Source organism: Falco cherrug, chromosome 3 (genome assembly GCF_023634085.1).
Source record: "Falco cherrug isolate bFalChe1 chromosome 3, bFalChe1.pri, whole genome shotgun sequence".
Lineage (NCBI taxonomy): Eukaryota > Metazoa > Chordata > Aves > Falconiformes > Falconidae > Falco > Falco cherrug.
The window spans coordinates 23,621,872-23,639,084 of record NC_073699.1 but is presented as its reverse complement, the minus strand read 5'-3'; the positions used below and the strand labels follow the sequence as shown (position 1 = coordinate 23,639,084).

The following is a 17,213-nucleotide window of genomic DNA, read 5'->3' as shown; positions in this document are numbered from 1 at the left end:
CAACGCAGAAAATTGAATAAACAAATCTACTTTGCTGTGAATTCACTTTTTACCTACACTCCTATCTAGCTTGGCATCTTAGACAAGCCTTTTCCAAAACTTGTCATTACACTCCAGTAGAAGTAACCTTCTTCAACGTTATTTTCTTATGTAATTAAAATTAGAGTATGTTTGATGTATTATTATAGTTAACAACAAAACCACACAGATTTTGTCCCGATAGGAGGAAGAGCTTACAGGACCTCCTACTGACTTAGGAGGCTTTATTAGTGTGTAGCAAGTTATTTGGAGAAAAATAAAACATATACCAAAAGAAAAAAAAAATATCCCTCAGATCCAACCACTGCTCAGAAACTGTGGGTGTGATATCAGGATTACAGTTAAGAGTTCTCATGTATAATTTTCCAAGAACTATAATATTCCATTGCTAGATTCTCAAACAGTTTTTTCAAAATGAAATAAGGTCAAGATTCTTCAAAATCTTATGACCTTATAAAAATGGGTCTCTAGGCTTTGAAGGCTACACCACAGTTTATCCATTTGTCTTTTATTTTGCGCAGCTGTTTTTTCCTCAATTATAGAGGAAGACCATTTATTTTCAGTCTTTAAATATCTTTGAGATTGTTCCTCCCCTATTGTTTAGATAGATACTTCTTTCTTCTTCACCACGATTTTGGTAAAAGAAGTGCTACTGTCACAATATGGCACTATTTCCTGAAATGCTGAATGATGCAAAGTATTCATGCAACTTGTCATCAGTAATAACTATTATTTTGTAGTTTCCTTTCATAGCATTAATGTGGGAAGCCTAAAAAGAATCCACTATTTCGTTGTTTTATTTGATAATAATATGAACACCATATGTATGAGCACTGATCTCATAAGTAAAGGGAAGACTAGAGTTTTCAAATAATCCCCAAAATTATGACTTGGAAATAATGCACTTAAAATTTCAGATTGTTTAACATCCCATGTTTTCACATAAAAAAAAAAAAAAATCTACACATATATCTGAAGGATGAAAAGAAAACAGCTTACAAACCAGTGAGTTAACAGGTAAAATATATCTGTAATGAGGCAGTGCTTGTATCTCTGTACTGCCCATTCCTGATATTTATTATTTCACCTTTGTAAGTAGTTTTATGTTATGGGATACTGTAAAAGGAATTTCAAAACAACAGCAACAAAAACTTACTTACTTTAAAATACTCTCTCCAATGTTTAAATCTCTATCTTGCATTTAAATAATTATAATGGGATCTAGCTATTAAAACCATAAAATAACTTCATATGCAACATCTTAATCTAGAAGAAGAAACAGATTTTTATTATTTCACAAAAAGACTTAGTAGATTCTCTCAAATGACAAGACATATAAAAGAGAATAAACTGTTATTTCCTGTGATAACATAAATTTAAAATAATTCTTCAGTGAAAAACCTACTAATGCAGAGTTATTTAAAAATTAATTTGTCTATTTCTATCATTTGAAATAATATCACATATTGAATTCTATCCAAGTCATAAAGGATGTGACCTTCTACCTTACACCCTGACAAATATACCATTTTGGAGGACAATGAGTAAATGGCACTGGGTAATGACATCCCACAACCTTCTGTTCCTCCTGTCATATTCCATGTAGGACTTAGGACAATGCATATGCTTGAAAATGTCTGCAAGACTCAAACCTAAATGTCAACTAAATTGAAGAATGTCTTGATGAATTTTGATGGGATGAGGCATGTACATCTCCACTACCTCTGTAATTACTTGAGTCTCAGGATGCACAGAAGCAGATATTTAGGCATCCAAACATTTTAGTAGGAACTTATTTTAGCTATTAGGAAGTACTGTGATCGAGTACATTATCAAGTAATTAGGTCTGATATAAAGAATCCTGCAAAATGAAACAAGAGAAGATACAGTATCCATAATATCTATAACAATTTCATTGTGGTTTAGTGTTTTTACTTTGGACAAGTTTTATCAGGTCCTGATAAATACCCATTAGGAGCTGCAGCACATGAGGAATGCTATTCCCAATACTATTCAAGTGCATCTTATGAATTACCTTAAAGGAACGTAATTTGTGCCTTTCAAGATTGCTCTGTGATGAATAGTAAAGCAAAGGGAGTGGGAATGTTCAGAAGAAGATTCAGTTCAGTAAATACATTGCTGGAACTAATCTAAAATGCTAATGTAGTTGTAGCTTTTATGTAAGCAGAAAGTTACAAGATCTAAATATTTAATATATATAAATAGATACAGTATCAGCCATAGTTATATGTCTGAGTGGATAGCAGAAATTGTGAGGTGGAAGAGGACAAGTTATAAGAACAGAATTTTATCTAGTCTATTAAAAAGAAATACAAGCAGTTGGGCATACATTCTTAATAATTCATATAGTCACTTAAAAAGTCTCTGACCCTGACTTCCAGAAATCACAATTCTTTTATGTAATTCTGAACATTTTTGAGAGAAAAATCTTTGCAATTTTGTGATTTTAGTAAAGAAGGCAGTGATACGCCATAGCCCTGAATGCACTGTTCTAACTCAATTAGCCAGTTTACCTCACTGGACTTTCTCTCAACTTCCAATTTGTCAGAGTTCCAAAAATTCATTTGCAAAACAGCTGCTTACCCAAAATACTATGTATTTAGACGTCTCTTTTCAGATCCTACCATCATTAACAGAAAGGACTTAAATACAAAGAACCACCACCAACAACAAAAAAGCAGCCTCCTAAACCTGCCTCCCCATTCCCATTTTATTTAAGGAAACATTGCCTGGTTTCCAGCATTGCTGATGAATATGTACTCCCAGGGATCCAAGCAAAAGCAACTGATATAAAAAAAAAATTATCCCATACTCTACATTGGGGAAAAAAACACAGCAAAACAAAACAAAACAAAAAAAAAAAGCCCACTACACGGTGCCTATCTACTGAATGCTTGATGCATTCAAATGGTATTTAGTGAACTAGTGTAAAGTACAAGTGCAGGGAAAGAGAGAAATACAGACTCAATATCTAGGTGTGCAATCACAAAGTTGATTATATGGAGATAAGATTGTGAATGTTCACCCCTTCTGTCCCCTTCTAACTATTCACATTCTATTAATTTTCTTCTTGAAGAACTACTGCTTCTAAGAATAAATGTAACTCATGAATAAAACAAGACATTGGTATATTGTAAGACACTAGATAATAATACTCTACCTTCTGCAAACTACAATTGTTGCAAGTAAAATTAACCTTACTAGAAAATAATTCTGTAAATAAAGGAAACATCTACTTGAGCTATGCAAATTATTCTGAGTTAAGATCTAAAAAGCTTCCTTTTCCATTCAGCTATGGCTCGTGTTTTGTTATATTAACAAATTCTCAAACTTATTTATAGTAATAATTTCTATTGCCCTTTCAACATCTGGAATGTGGAAATCCTGGATCTTAATACCTACTATACAACAAAGTAGTAAGATCTTTCTGTCTTTGTCCACTAGATCTGAATATCAAGAGAACACAAGCACATTCATGCTGTATCAATATGGACCTTAATATACATGAACAGGCAAAGAAAAGTTATGGACAGAAAAACCCCAGCAAGTCACATTGTAGCGGTCTGCTCCCAATATGCTTATTCACTCAATGTGCCTATCCTCAACACCACCTCCATCTCCAATACACATGGTTGTTGGTTTAACTTTTACCTTTCATCTCTCCCCTTGTGATGAATAATCATGCTTTCTATTATCTGGGTTTGGTGGTAGGCAGGAACCATGCAATTTAGAAATTTGTTGCAAGAAATACATGCAGCTATGTTAAATCTAATACAAAAATAATAAATACAACTAATCCTGTCATAATACAGAAATGCATATATATATATATACACACAATTCTTTGGTTTTTGATTCCTTCTGCTGTTCATGGTATATGAAAACTTTATGTTCTCCCAGAAGCATCAAATAGTAACAACTGGTTTATGTTACACATTATAGATCCCTCACATTTTAAGACCATAAAGCACATGTTAGTAAGTAAGTTTGTCTTGGCCCAAAACTCATAAGTAATTCAAATTCTTTGTTTGCAGTGGAGTTTTTTCTGTTGTAGTAAGCATGATTAATTTTCAAAAAAATGTAGGAAGTATTAGTTTCCTTTAACTATTTATCTTTAACTAATCACAGAATAATTTTATTTTATTTTTTTTAACATGAAATAACAGAAAACAAATATAAAACTCTATGCCAAAAACCCAACTGTTTTAAGGACACATAAAATAAAAAGCGTGCAGTTCCATGTGACATAAGACCTTTAAAGAGAACAAATTTATTTTTCGTATTTTTTCAATTCAGTTTGCATTTTCTTGTTTTTAAGACTGACAGAACTGAAAATGGAATACATCCCCTAATATAACAGAAAAAAACCCCATAATATTTGCTTCATTTTTGGTACAACATTAAATAAGTTTCCAATAATGTATTGTTACCTTTGTAGTTAACCTTGAAACCAATTGAGCCCACACTTTCATCTGTTTGAAGATGCAGCCACATCTGATTGCTCATGCTCACAATTAAGTCTGGTACAAAGCTTCCAGTTAACCTACAGATACAAAAAAAATATTTTTGTAAAGCCATTAAATAACTAGATTATTTTTTTTTCCTTTTTGTAAGGGATCTAAAATAGGTTATTTCTTTGGTTTGTTTTTAAATTCATTGTATTCAGCTCACGCTAAATTAGTTATCTCCTGGCTGGTCAGCCAATATAGCTCTCAAGGTTCCAACAACTGCAGATTTTATAGGAGTACATGAACACAAAAAACTACTGCTTATGTTGTATTGAAATATTTCATCTCACTTTCAGTTGCTGGTCCAGAAAGACCTGCATCACCCCTGCTCCTTATCTGGCAGTCCTGTGTACATGACTCAGGTAGAGGCAAGCGAGCATCAAATAGCACTAGAAGCCCATAATGAGACACTACATTTATTCTTCCAAAAATAAAGTATTTCTCTGGTAGACAGTTAGAACACACGCATTGCAGATATACAAGAGGAAGTTGTTGTTATTCTTAAATGGCAATACTATTATGAAGGTCCATATGTTCCCAACACTCTTACCTCCCTTCATCACCTCTACAACAGTGGAAGAGCTTGCCTGTCTGACTCAGCTGATGTTCATTCCTTCATTAACTAAAACACCAGATACCACACCTTTAAAGCCTCCTTAGGTTACAGGATGCTGATTAATTAGAAAGAATTAAACTTGTTTCTTTCTTTTTTTTTCCACTTTTCACATTGCTTTCAAAAATTTGCAAGTCAATGCAATCCTAAATGTTCATTCTGTTTGCTGAATGAAATAGTGTGATAGCAAAAAGGAAAGGTTGTGAAGGCTGCAGTCATATATTATATTGCACTTTTCCCCAAAACTTTGTCTCAAATTTGGTAAGAGTTTATCAGCTAAAACAGAATTTTGCATTCTTGTAAAATGGATCACAAACACAAGACTGTATGAAAGTGAAAACTGTTAATTGTTTTGTTGGGTTTTTGGTTGTTTTTTTTTCAGCTCTAACCATTCTTTAAAGCTAGCTGAAACTTCAAATGGACTGTTTTAAATATACTTTGCAGTTAGTTTTAGTTCTTCCCTCTGGTCTTTTTTAGCTTGTTTCTGTATTAAATACTCTGCTGTGGGAGAAATTCATGTCTATTTCCCACATCTGTGTTCACAGATGGAGTGACTACAAAGACTCTTGCCAGAACTGAACAAGTAAATGCCTGGCCAAAATAATGTACTAACTGCTCATTCCTGTACTAAGGGAAAGCTTCTTCGGTGAGGTCAGTCTTTGCCAAATTAATAGATTAACAGGATGCTCCTCAGAAACAACAGTGATGTAATGGCTAACAGCGTTTTGTTATTGTCACTGGTGACTGACTGTCCATTTTGGGAATATTAAGGCCATTGGGAATATTAATCTCTTTGTTGTGTCAGAGAAAATAATTCCTATGATAAACAGCCATAAATCTTTTATCATTTCTAATTTCTGAAGCCAATTACAAATATTTTTTTAAAATGCATACAGTTTTCAGACACAATATTTTCAATTAAATAGTACAGGGAGAAAAATATCATTTCAAAATGCATTTCTGAAAATAAGAATCAACCAACAGATCACAGAAATCACTTGTTGCTCTTTTTTAAGTGCTTAGGTGTCTCTGTACAATATTTGGGAAGACTGGGGCCACAGAGCAGTTAGACCTAGAAATAACGGGATTATGCGAAGGAAGCTATTTAAAGTAATAATGAAATTCTGCAGTTATGAATTATCCTTTCTTTCCTCCTGGGGTTTATGTGACTTCCTCTAGGCTGGATTCATTGCCTAGATTCCTCCCCTGGAAGTAAAGTCTTACACCTTCCCTTTCAAAAGCTGAGCAGTGAACACTATCAACAGTAGAAACAGAAAGAGATGATTATGATGTCTCCCTTTTTATTAAACAGCTTAACACTTGTGACACTAAGCAGGCTGTTTTCCACCTCTTCCTCTAGGAGTCCAGAACTACCCCTCCCACATACTAGTAACATTCATTCCCTCTGAGAGAGTGCACTGAAGACTAGGTTAGAGGATATTTAAAAGACTGCAACACTTTCCATCTGCTGCAGATGATCTGTAATATGGGAGATTGGATACGCGTGTACCCAACACAGCAAGCACACTAAAAGAGTGAGTTTCATGCCTTGTGCACTGGATTTTCCAAATGTGTGTTATAGGAACCAGTGCCCAGATGCATATTACATTGAGTCACCTGCAGCAACTGTCAGACCAAGGTGTTGAACACAGATTTCCAAGTATCCTGAAAAAGTGCTGTGATTGATGTATGAAGAAGGATCTATCACCATTTCTTTGCCTTCTTCCCCTCTATCCTTTGGTAATAAAACTTAATACTGCTCCACCCTGCAAAGGTTTTAGTTCCATAGGAAAGCACTACGGACGCCTTCACTTCAGTCATCTTTTCAAACACACAAAAAATGTATTCCATTCAGATTTAAGTTCAATTAGGTGCTAGGTTTACTAGGCTGGAGCAGTCTGTCATGCAGCTGGGTACATGTATATGGGCACAGAATTATAGGCACCCAGGGAAACTTAATGGCAAGTACTGAAATGGCTTTTGAGTTCAGCTGCTTTTCTGATTAGCATCAGCAGAGTAGGAATTATCAGGACTACAAATCTCAATTTAGCAAGCATAATTCTATCTAACTGACACTTAAATTCAGTTTTTGGTTCTGAACTTTCCTATCTAGAAGTGCCCAGTAAAACTAGTGGACTAAACACTTTGATAGGTTTCCTGATTAACTTTGATAAATTGGAAGATACATGTTTTCACATCATTTACACATAAAAAAGATGTAATCAAACCAATGTTCTTCAGCAATCTGTTGAGGAAAGATAATTATTCTAAAATTTTAAATCCCAAAATTAAATCATACGATAGCTTATTCATTTGCTATGCGTCATACCTCAGGCAAGTCTGCATGGCTTACAGGAGAAAAGATTTATTTGTTTTTGACAATATTCAGTTATTTTTCATCTTCCTTGTAATTTTTTTAATACGTTTTAATCCTAATAACTTTGACATTGATATTTCTGATCATAGAATAATCAGAAAGAATTCTACTGGTAAATAAAAATAATATATGTGTGGTTGAGTATACTATGTTATTTAATATTAAAACTCCACAAATTAACTGGTGGATTTTTTGCTTTTCCAGGATCTCCATAGTAATAATTCGTTATAAGTATTTACCTACTTATTTACAGAACAGATTTTCTTCTTGTATATTAACACTTGATAATTCTAATTAACTGCTTTATTAAAATTATTCAGAATTCCTTTATATTCATGAGAAATTTAATCCTGTTTAATCCTGTAATTTCATAATTTCTCCCCAACATAAGTCTCATCATCAGATATACTTTTATAAAATACAAATATCTTTAATGAAATAAAATCTGGACAGAGTGCTTTCATCCATTACTGAAAATATTAAATATCATTTCACTGTGTCTCAGTGTGTTACTGTAATTCAGGTTCCAATGAGAAACAATACTTTAGTTAAATGTTAATAAGACCTGAATTGGTACTTAATAAATGTTCTTTCCACATGAGAGAATATTCAATATAGTTTAGGAATCTAAGAATGTCTGAAACTGAATTCCAGCATTATCAGAAATATATTTTGAAGGCTTAGCACTGTTTCTAAAATAGAAATTACTGTACTTCCCCAGTTTTCAAAACTATTATTAGCAACAATTAACACATCTACAGTCCACTGAAGAAATTTTGCATTATTCTAAAGTAATTGCACCTGAAATATCTGGCCAAGTGCTGGTTTCCTCACAAGAATCATAGAATCATTCAGGTTGGAAAAGACCTTTAAAGTCATTGAGTCCAACCATTAACCCAGCACTGCCAAGCCCACAGCTAAACCATGTCCCAAAGTGCCACACTTACACATCTTTTAAATGCCTCCAGGGATGGTGATTTCACCACCTCCCTGAGCAGCCTGTTCCAATGCTTGACCACTGTTTCAGTGAAAAAAAATTTCCTAATATCCAGTCTAAACCTTACCTGGCACAGCTTGAGGCCATTTCCTCTTGTCCTATCACTTGATACTTGAGAGAAGAGACTCACACCCACCTCACTACAGCCTCCTGTCAGGTAGCTGTAGAAAGCAGTAAAGCCTTCCCTGTCCCTCCTTTTCTCCAGACTAAACAACCCAATTTCCTTCACCTGCTCCTCATAAGACTTGTGTTCCAAACCCTTCACCAGCTTCGTTGCCCATCTCTGGACACACTCCAGCACTTCAAAGTCTTTCTTGAAGTGAGGGGCCCAAAACTGAACACAGGATTTAAAGTTTGGCCTCACCAGTGCCGAGTGCAGGGGGACAATCACTGTCCTTGTCCTGCTGGCCTCACTGTTTTGGATACAAGCCACGGCGCTGTTGGCCTTTTTGGCTACCTGGGCACACTGCTGGCTCATGTTCAGCTGGCCACCAACCAGCACCCCCAGGTCCTTTCCCCCCAGGCATCTTTCCAGCCGCTCTTCCCCAAGCCTGTAGCACTGTGTGGGCTTGTTGTGACCCAAGTGCAGGACCCAGTGCTTCAACTTGTTCAACTTCATAAAATTGGCTTTGGCCCATTGATCCAGCCTGGTCAGATCCCTCTGCTAAGCCTTCCTACCCTCAAGCAGATCAATGCTTCCTCCCAACTTGGTGTTGTCTGCAAACTTACTGAAGGTGCAATCGATCCCCTTGTCCAGATAAAGTTATTAAACAGACTGAATAGAACAGGACGGAATTGATAGAACGATTACAAAAAGAATCAAAAATAGGAGGTCAGATATCCTTTGAAGGAATAATAAGCAGGAATTCATGATGTAAATCTGCAAATCCTGAAATAACTGTATCTCCTCAAACTGTTTCTCCTCAAAGTTCTGCAATTAATAATATTAATGAGATTAAATTAGGAAAGGAAAAGGTAGGTAAACATAATTTTTAGGGTACTCAAACCAAACAAATTCTTGACTTTGTTCTCATAGTGAATAATGGAAAGTTACAATATGTAAAAATAGTATTAATACATTTCCATTAAATATACTGCAGGGAATATCATTATAAGGAATACTAATTTTGCTATTTGGGTTTTGATTAAATAGATTTTTTTTTACTAAACATTTATCACATCTGTGCTGTTCTTATCTCTGTTTTAAATTTCTAACTCATTTGAACTAATAGTACCATAAGGTAATTACTGAGAGGCCAGTATATTTTAAAATAACAGCTAAATATTATTTGGCATTTTCCAAATTTATTTTCTAAATAGCAGACAATCTCTTATGGGTAAAATATTGTTTCTAAGAAATAAACAACATTTTTGTTATTTTTTGCATAAAACTGAGTCAGATTTGAAAAAAACCTAAATACAATGTATTTTAAGGGGCCTTCATTTCTCCTAGAAATCATTGAATTATTTACTTAGAATTGGAGCTACATAAAGTGACATACTACAGGTAATGCCTAATTACACTGTCCTGCATATTTTCAAATGACTGGGGAATAAACAGGATTTCACAGAATCACTGAATTATATTGCCATCTTCAAAATTTTACAAGGTAATACATTTCTGAATTTGTCTTCTTGAGCCTTTTGTTATTATTATAAGACCAGTTACCATCACAAGGTAAGTATTTAAGAAATATATATTCTGAAGTTAATGAATGGCTGTTAAGTCTATATGTGTATCTACATGCATATCTGGGCTCACACATTCTAGAAGAATGCTAATGGATGATAAAAATCTTATTTAATTCTCAGTGTTGTCTGATTCGTAATCACATGTTATTTAAGTAATATCCTGTTCAGATCTTCTCTATATTAATTTTCTTTACTATACATACACATTTTTTGAGTTACCTACAATAGTCAATATGCATTTGAAGGTCAAGATGCCATAGTATATCTTTTGTCATACTAAGCTTGCTAGAAGATTGTAGAAGTTTATGTATAAGTCATCCATTTATCTATTTTCAATTATGTTCTTATACGATTTTAATTTGGGAACACACTTACAAAAGGAGCACAACAGCCCCTAAAATTTACATATCTACACATGAATGTACAGGCTACACCTTTTAGATTTTCTGATTTTAGTTTATCTTATTCTTCTCTGATGTCTAGCCCATCACTTTCTGACTTCAGAACAGTAAACATGTAACAGTGTATTTAAACTGTTACCTTCAGTAATTTTAGAGGCTCGGTAAGATTAATTTCTGTTGAGATTTGCCTGATTCTAATCACTATTTACTCTCACCATAAAACACATTGATGTTATTCTGTAATGCATAAAAATTTTAAATGCAAAAGACTTACACTTGAAGCACAGTTTTAGGATCACCCACTTCTCCTCCATCACCAATTGTCAGTGTGTCATAGCCAATCTCCAGATCAAATTCTTCAAAATTTATCTGAATAACCTAGGAAATAAAAGAAGTAAATATATATCAGAAATAAAGAAACATACTTGCAAGATCAGTCTGTAAATAAGCTTTTCAGCAGTGTAAATAAGAGATTTTTCAATAATTACATTTAACTTTAGCATATTTTACAATAAATTTCTGTAATAAAAACAACAAGTTTGGTTCATGAAATATGAATTATAAGAACTCTCAGGTATCATCACTCTGCTGACATCCTCAAAGCACTGTCATTTCACTTATTTATGTAGTTTTAAAATGTTTACTACAGTTCTGCATAATTGCATTACCTTTCTACATCAATCCAGCCTGTCCAGATTCCTCTGAAAATGTAAGTTCCTTTATAAGTGTTTCTAGATACATTTTTTTTTTAATTAGAGTTGACCAGAATAAAAAATACATAACTTTACTCATATAATTAAGGTTCAAAATACTTTCTTCATTTCACTGCTGAAATCTAAGATCTTTTCCATTATTTTTTTAATAATTCTAACAAATAAAAAAGTAAGAGAACTCCATGAAAAATATCTGACTCATTAGATAATACTGTGAAACATGAAAAAAATAACTATATTTGATTTTTTTGTTCAATTCATAGTCTTCGGCTTGAATCTTTCCACTGATGTCTGATGAATTCCCAAATTATTTGCGATTCTGTTGTAATCTAGCAGGTTATTGGTTGCTCTGATGGATCTGAAATTCTTTTCTTTATTCTGAGATAAAGAAAACTTTTTTATTTTCAATCAAAATAGATGTACATGTAAAAAAAAAAAGTGTATTTGTTTTTTCTGCTTTAACTTTTTTCAGAGAAGCATGTTTTATTAAAAGATTTCTGGACCATTCTCTTTGTATCTCACCTAAAACAGTGATAATGGGATAGGTATCACTTCAAAAAAGTGTACTTGTATAAAGCCACACACGCATAAATTAGTCTACATCTGTCCTGTATAATATTCGGTGAAACACTCACATTTTTAAGGCAAGAAGTAGTAATGAACTAATTAATAAGCTTCATAATTTAATAATATATTAAAATAAATTATTATATTATAGTAACTGGCTATAAAAAATTGGAATGTTAACATATGATAATCTTATTCTTGCAGTTGTTATAACTGTTATTTCTTCTTAAAACTTTCTGGATCAACTGTAAATTAGAAAATGCTGCAACTTTGTACAAAACTGGCTGTAGTAAAACAGAACCAGAAACAGTACCACCAAATAGGATCATATTTTATGTATAGGAAAAAGTCAACTGTTACTGTTTGAGCCAGTAAATCATTTTGCATACCATGCATACCTCTGCTGAAAGAGGGTTAGAAACAGCTAGCAATAACTACTCCAGACATGTTATAGTACAAATTAAGCATTTCATAACTCCAGGTCATTAAAAGGTAAGCAAACAACTGCATGTAACCTACTAATAACCCATTTCAAGAGGCTTAACATACCAAACCTGATCTGTCAAGCAGTAAAAACTTTGGATTTGGTGAAGTAAACTTGCCATTTGTTAAGCAAATGTGCTGGTAGATTGAAACGTGAAGACATTCAGTTTTAAGGGAATTTGCACAAATGGAGCAAAAGTAACATATAGCAACAGCAGAGGTGTCAATATCCAACATGTCAGAGGTAGTAAACTCATTTACTATATATGTAGTACATAAGCATTTATGTGTCTGTGAAAACTGTAATTCTTTTGGAAATTCATCCTCTGCTCTTATTCTTTGACATGCGAAGTACACAATGTACAATACAAAATGTACTTGAAATCTTCACAAATATGCCTGAATGGCAAGAAAATAAGTACTCTTAGCAATAAGATATCTTTTCAGAGTCCTTGTTTTACAATGTCAGATTTACTTTGATCAGACTCAAAGATGGCTGGATTTGGCATTGCTCATTATTTTGATTATTCTCTTTAGAATACTAAAAAGGTGTTGTGAGGATACTAGCATTTAAAGTTGAGTGTGCTGGAACATTTCAAAGTAAACTCTGAGATTTAGGCAAGACAAGTAAATAACATACAACTTTGTAATAAACCTGTCAAAAATTCTTCTTTTACCAGTCATCTAACATTTTTGTCTTTTTTTGTTTTTCTGAAAAAATTGTAAATGGCAGCCTAAGGGTAGGTGGCATCCTTGAATCAGATTAACATTAAAGTAAAACCTCAACGTAATTCTACATTTTAGATTAACATTAAAGTAAAACCTCAAGGTAATTCTACATTTTAGTTGTTATTGTTTGTAAGAATAAATACTTCAGGGGAAACTGCTGATTTATTACTATATTCTACATAATTTTATACCAGATTAACATTACTGAATTATGCTATTGATTTGGTTAGTAGAGGCACAGTAGTCAGAAGCACAGGAAAAGGTATTTTTTCTTGATCTATAAATTCAAATAAAGTCTTTTTTTCCCAGTTCCCCAGAGCAAGATATAAACATCATTAATATAAATGAGATATGATCCATTGTTTTTATTGATCCATATAAATAGTGATCATGTTTAAAATGTATTTATCTATTTATTGAATTTATGCCCTGTCCCACAGTCTCATTTAAAACTGAAAGAAAAGAAAAAAAATATACAGAAGGACCACAAAATATTTCCAGTCAGGTATACTTCCAGGGAACAGTATTATCAACAAAAATATTTCACAAATATTTCATCAAATATATGATTCGCCTGAACTACAGGATTCTGGAGAAGAGGATGATACTATCAAAGGTGAATCTGGAAAGCAGGCAAAGGAGGGAAATTTCAAAGATTCAGAATTCTAGCTGAGACAGGTTACCACCATACTCATGATCTATCATTTCACACATTATAAGTCAACAAATGATATCAGATATGTGTCTGTATGGCTTCAGAACTGAGTGAGACTATCTTTACTTAAAATTAAACTATATAATAATTACTACTCTCTTCTTTTTCAGAAAGAACTATTCAGTAGTCTTCACAATTTTGTACCTTTATAGTAGCTTTTGTGATGTATACAGCAGGTAGCAGAATACTATAATTATCCTGATACAGACTAATCAAATTTTGAATTTTGTTTTAGAGGGTGTTATTAAACATGTCCCTAGACACTGATGTCAAGTAAAAGGAATCTTTTATTTCCTCTTCCTCCATATATGTATGTAAACAACAAACCTACTTAAAATAAAATATGCTGAGCTGTGCACTTATTCATTAAAATAAGTATGAAAGTACCTAAAAGGAAGGCAATAGTCTCTCTACAACCTGATCTGCTTTTGCTGTTTATAAACACAGGAACAATAAACAATTTGTAATTGCTGAATTAAATTAAATTTATAAACTCAGAAGTAAATAAATAAATAAATAATAATAAAGACAGTATTACTACTTATTATTATCCAAGCTATACAGAAAAAAAAGAGTCCTATATGAAAAATAACTTTCTGAGAATTATGATCGTGTGTTTTAGTCTCTAATAATTTTGCTATCACTTTTCCAAAGGAAAAAATGGAAGCAGAAATCTAATTTCTAAAAGTTAGTAATTGTACCTCCTTTCTGTGCTTTGGAATATATGCTTTGGAACTCACTTCTTGGACAAAATTGAGTCTGTTACCCAGGTCCAGTAACATGGGATAGGACTATTGATTAGTTAATGGCTAATCTGAGAACTTCCTACAACTTGTCAAAGAGAGAACATTCTTAGGAGGATGTGTTCCAGACAGCAATCTTTCCAGACAACTGTTCAATACGCTATGTGTCTAGTTCCTAATGGAACTAGCTCTCCAAAGTTTTTTCAAGGAAAGTAGTGTTCCAGGTACTCAAGTTTTTAAATTTTCAAAACATACAAAGTAGAATGGTGTGTAACAGAAGCAGGTATATGTGTTTCAGAACTGTTTCTGAAAGGGAAGTATAAAGATTTAAAGTTGTATGTATTGCCATATGTGCATCTGTTATCCTAAGGCTTCCAATGCAAATGCAAATGCAAATGTATAATGAAGTTTTCACTTCATAAAATTTTATATTTTACAAGTAAAGTAATGATAAAATTTCTAAAGATGTTACGAATTTTTCTCCTCAGAAGAGTACTTAAAAATTAAGCTAAGATATAGCTTAAACAAGCTATGTCTTAGATAATATTAAGGAACAAATTTGAATTAAAACATCCTGCCAAGAACAAAACATTATTACATACTATTTTGCTGTACACTGCATATAATTCAGTGATTCCAAATATCCAAGAACTGCTGTGTAATATAATGTAAGTCTAAATACTAAGCACTTCTGTCCTTTCAAATTTAATCTTTTAGTATCAGAGAGGAAGAGAAGAGGGGGAGAGTAGAAGAAAAGGAGAAATAAAACTTGGAGATTTATAGAACATTATAGAAAAAAGCAGGTGACACACAATTACACAAGGTAAGACAATTCCGGGAGATAAATACTCACTAGCTGAACTGGAAAGTTCCTTCTATATTGTTGAGTCCATTTGTTGACAACAGGATTCATCATACTTAAGTGTAGACACCTACAGTGCAAACATCTATATTTGATGTAGGCTTCTTCATAACCAGTGAAAAAACATGTCTAGACTGTAATCCATTTCATCACAAAGTAGATAACACACACTAGGTCAACCACACCTTAGAAGTACCTATTTCTCTCCCTTGGCTATGAAGTGAGATTAGGCATTTATATATGGATGTCTACACTGTGGACCTCTAAAATTGAAATCACTCACATAAATATATTTAAGTAGTACCATCTGAGATGCTGTAAAACTGCCAAAAGATCCACACAAACTCTGCAGATACAAGATCTTCAGGAGAACTGTGCTCTTTTGGGAAGGTAGCTGAAGACCAGATTGGGTTACCCTGGAGCATATGTCAGTGGTTGCCAGTAATCTCAGTCCTATAGATGAATTCTGCTTTGCAGAGTCGTTGGTAAATACATAATGTAATCTCTTTCATGCAATTCTTTACAACGTGTTTTTGTTTTGTTCTGGTTTGGTTTTTTCAATTCCAATACTAATGCTAAATGTTACTTAATTTTCCATAGAGATTAATCCTACAATCAGGTTTTTATAAAGGTCATTTAGAATTATTTACTTTGGGGCCACAAAAATTGAAAATAAATGTAATTACTTCCTTATCCTAAGAACAGATACTATTGGAACACATTAAAATGGAGGGATAGCACGTTAAAATAACAGCATGAAACAGTATTTTTATTTTTCATGTTATAGTTTTTAGTTCGCATAGAAGTATGACCTCTATTGTGTTGGCTTAATTTCACAAGTTTCTGATCGGAGGAATACAGTCTCAACATTTTATCAACTTACACAGCCTCAATAAAAAATCAAAGTATTCTACCAAAAAAAAAAAGTTATCTTGTAAATAAGGTCATCTACAAATAACAAAAAAAAAAAAATAATTACACAATCTAATTCACTTGTCAATATATCATCCACAAAGATAAATAAAGGAGTACAAATCAATTATTAATTGGCTTTTACTTCAGTCAGTGTTTATCATGTTCCAAAAAAACCCCAAATTATTATATAACTTTTATCTTGTGAAACAGAATACTGTGTTGTGGCTTTTGGGCTTTCTTTACCTGTAAGCAATTATTTCAAATTGGATTTTGCCATATTTCCATTACTCAAATATTTTAGCTTTTGCAAATATTGTCTTATTATACTTCTAAGAATTACTAGTGGCTGTACACAAAAGCAATTTCACTCATTTTTATTAAGCTAGTGGAAAAGAACATAATTTTTTTGATCTAAGCACTGAAGGAAATGACTGGTTAGTAACTAACTTTAACATGGTGTGGGAATGGCATTTGTACCTAGAGGACAGCAAGTGGGATAAAGGTTAGACTTGGAAATTCTGGCCACCTCTCTAGTGCCATGACATATCTACAAAGAAATCTATTTCTGCAAACATTATCTTACAAAACACCATTATATGAATGATCCAAACATACTAGAAACAGCAAGATACCTCACTGAAATATATCCACAAGATATCTATTTTCATCAGTTTTCACTGTTAACTGTAGAAAAAAACACCTATAGGTTGCTAATACTGTCATGCCCACCCTTTGCTCATCAATCAAAAGGCATTCTCTGGTTGCCATCTTCATGGTTAGAAGTGAAACTAGGCAAGGAGAAGAAAATACACTCAGTTTATATCTGTGTGTCCTCATA

The 17,213-nt window shown here is 33.1% G+C and overlaps 1 protein-coding gene across 3 annotated transcripts in view; it reads right to left on the bottom strand.

Moving 5' to 3' along the window:
* The window catches only part of CSMD3 (CUB and Sushi multiple domains 3), a 726,530-nt gene that overhangs the window by 362,904 nt on the left and 346,413 nt on the right, over positions 1-17,213 (bottom strand). For all 3 annotated transcript variants that reach the window (XM_055706136.1, XM_055706138.1, XM_055706139.1), the window contains 2 exons: positions 10,923-11,026; positions 4,491-4,603 (listed from right to left, as the gene is read on the bottom strand). In XM_055706136.1, the coding sequence (XP_055562111.1) occupies positions 4,491-4,603; positions 10,923-11,026 (217 nt within the window). The remainder of the gene's footprint in view (positions 1-4,490; positions 4,604-10,922; positions 11,027-17,213) is intronic.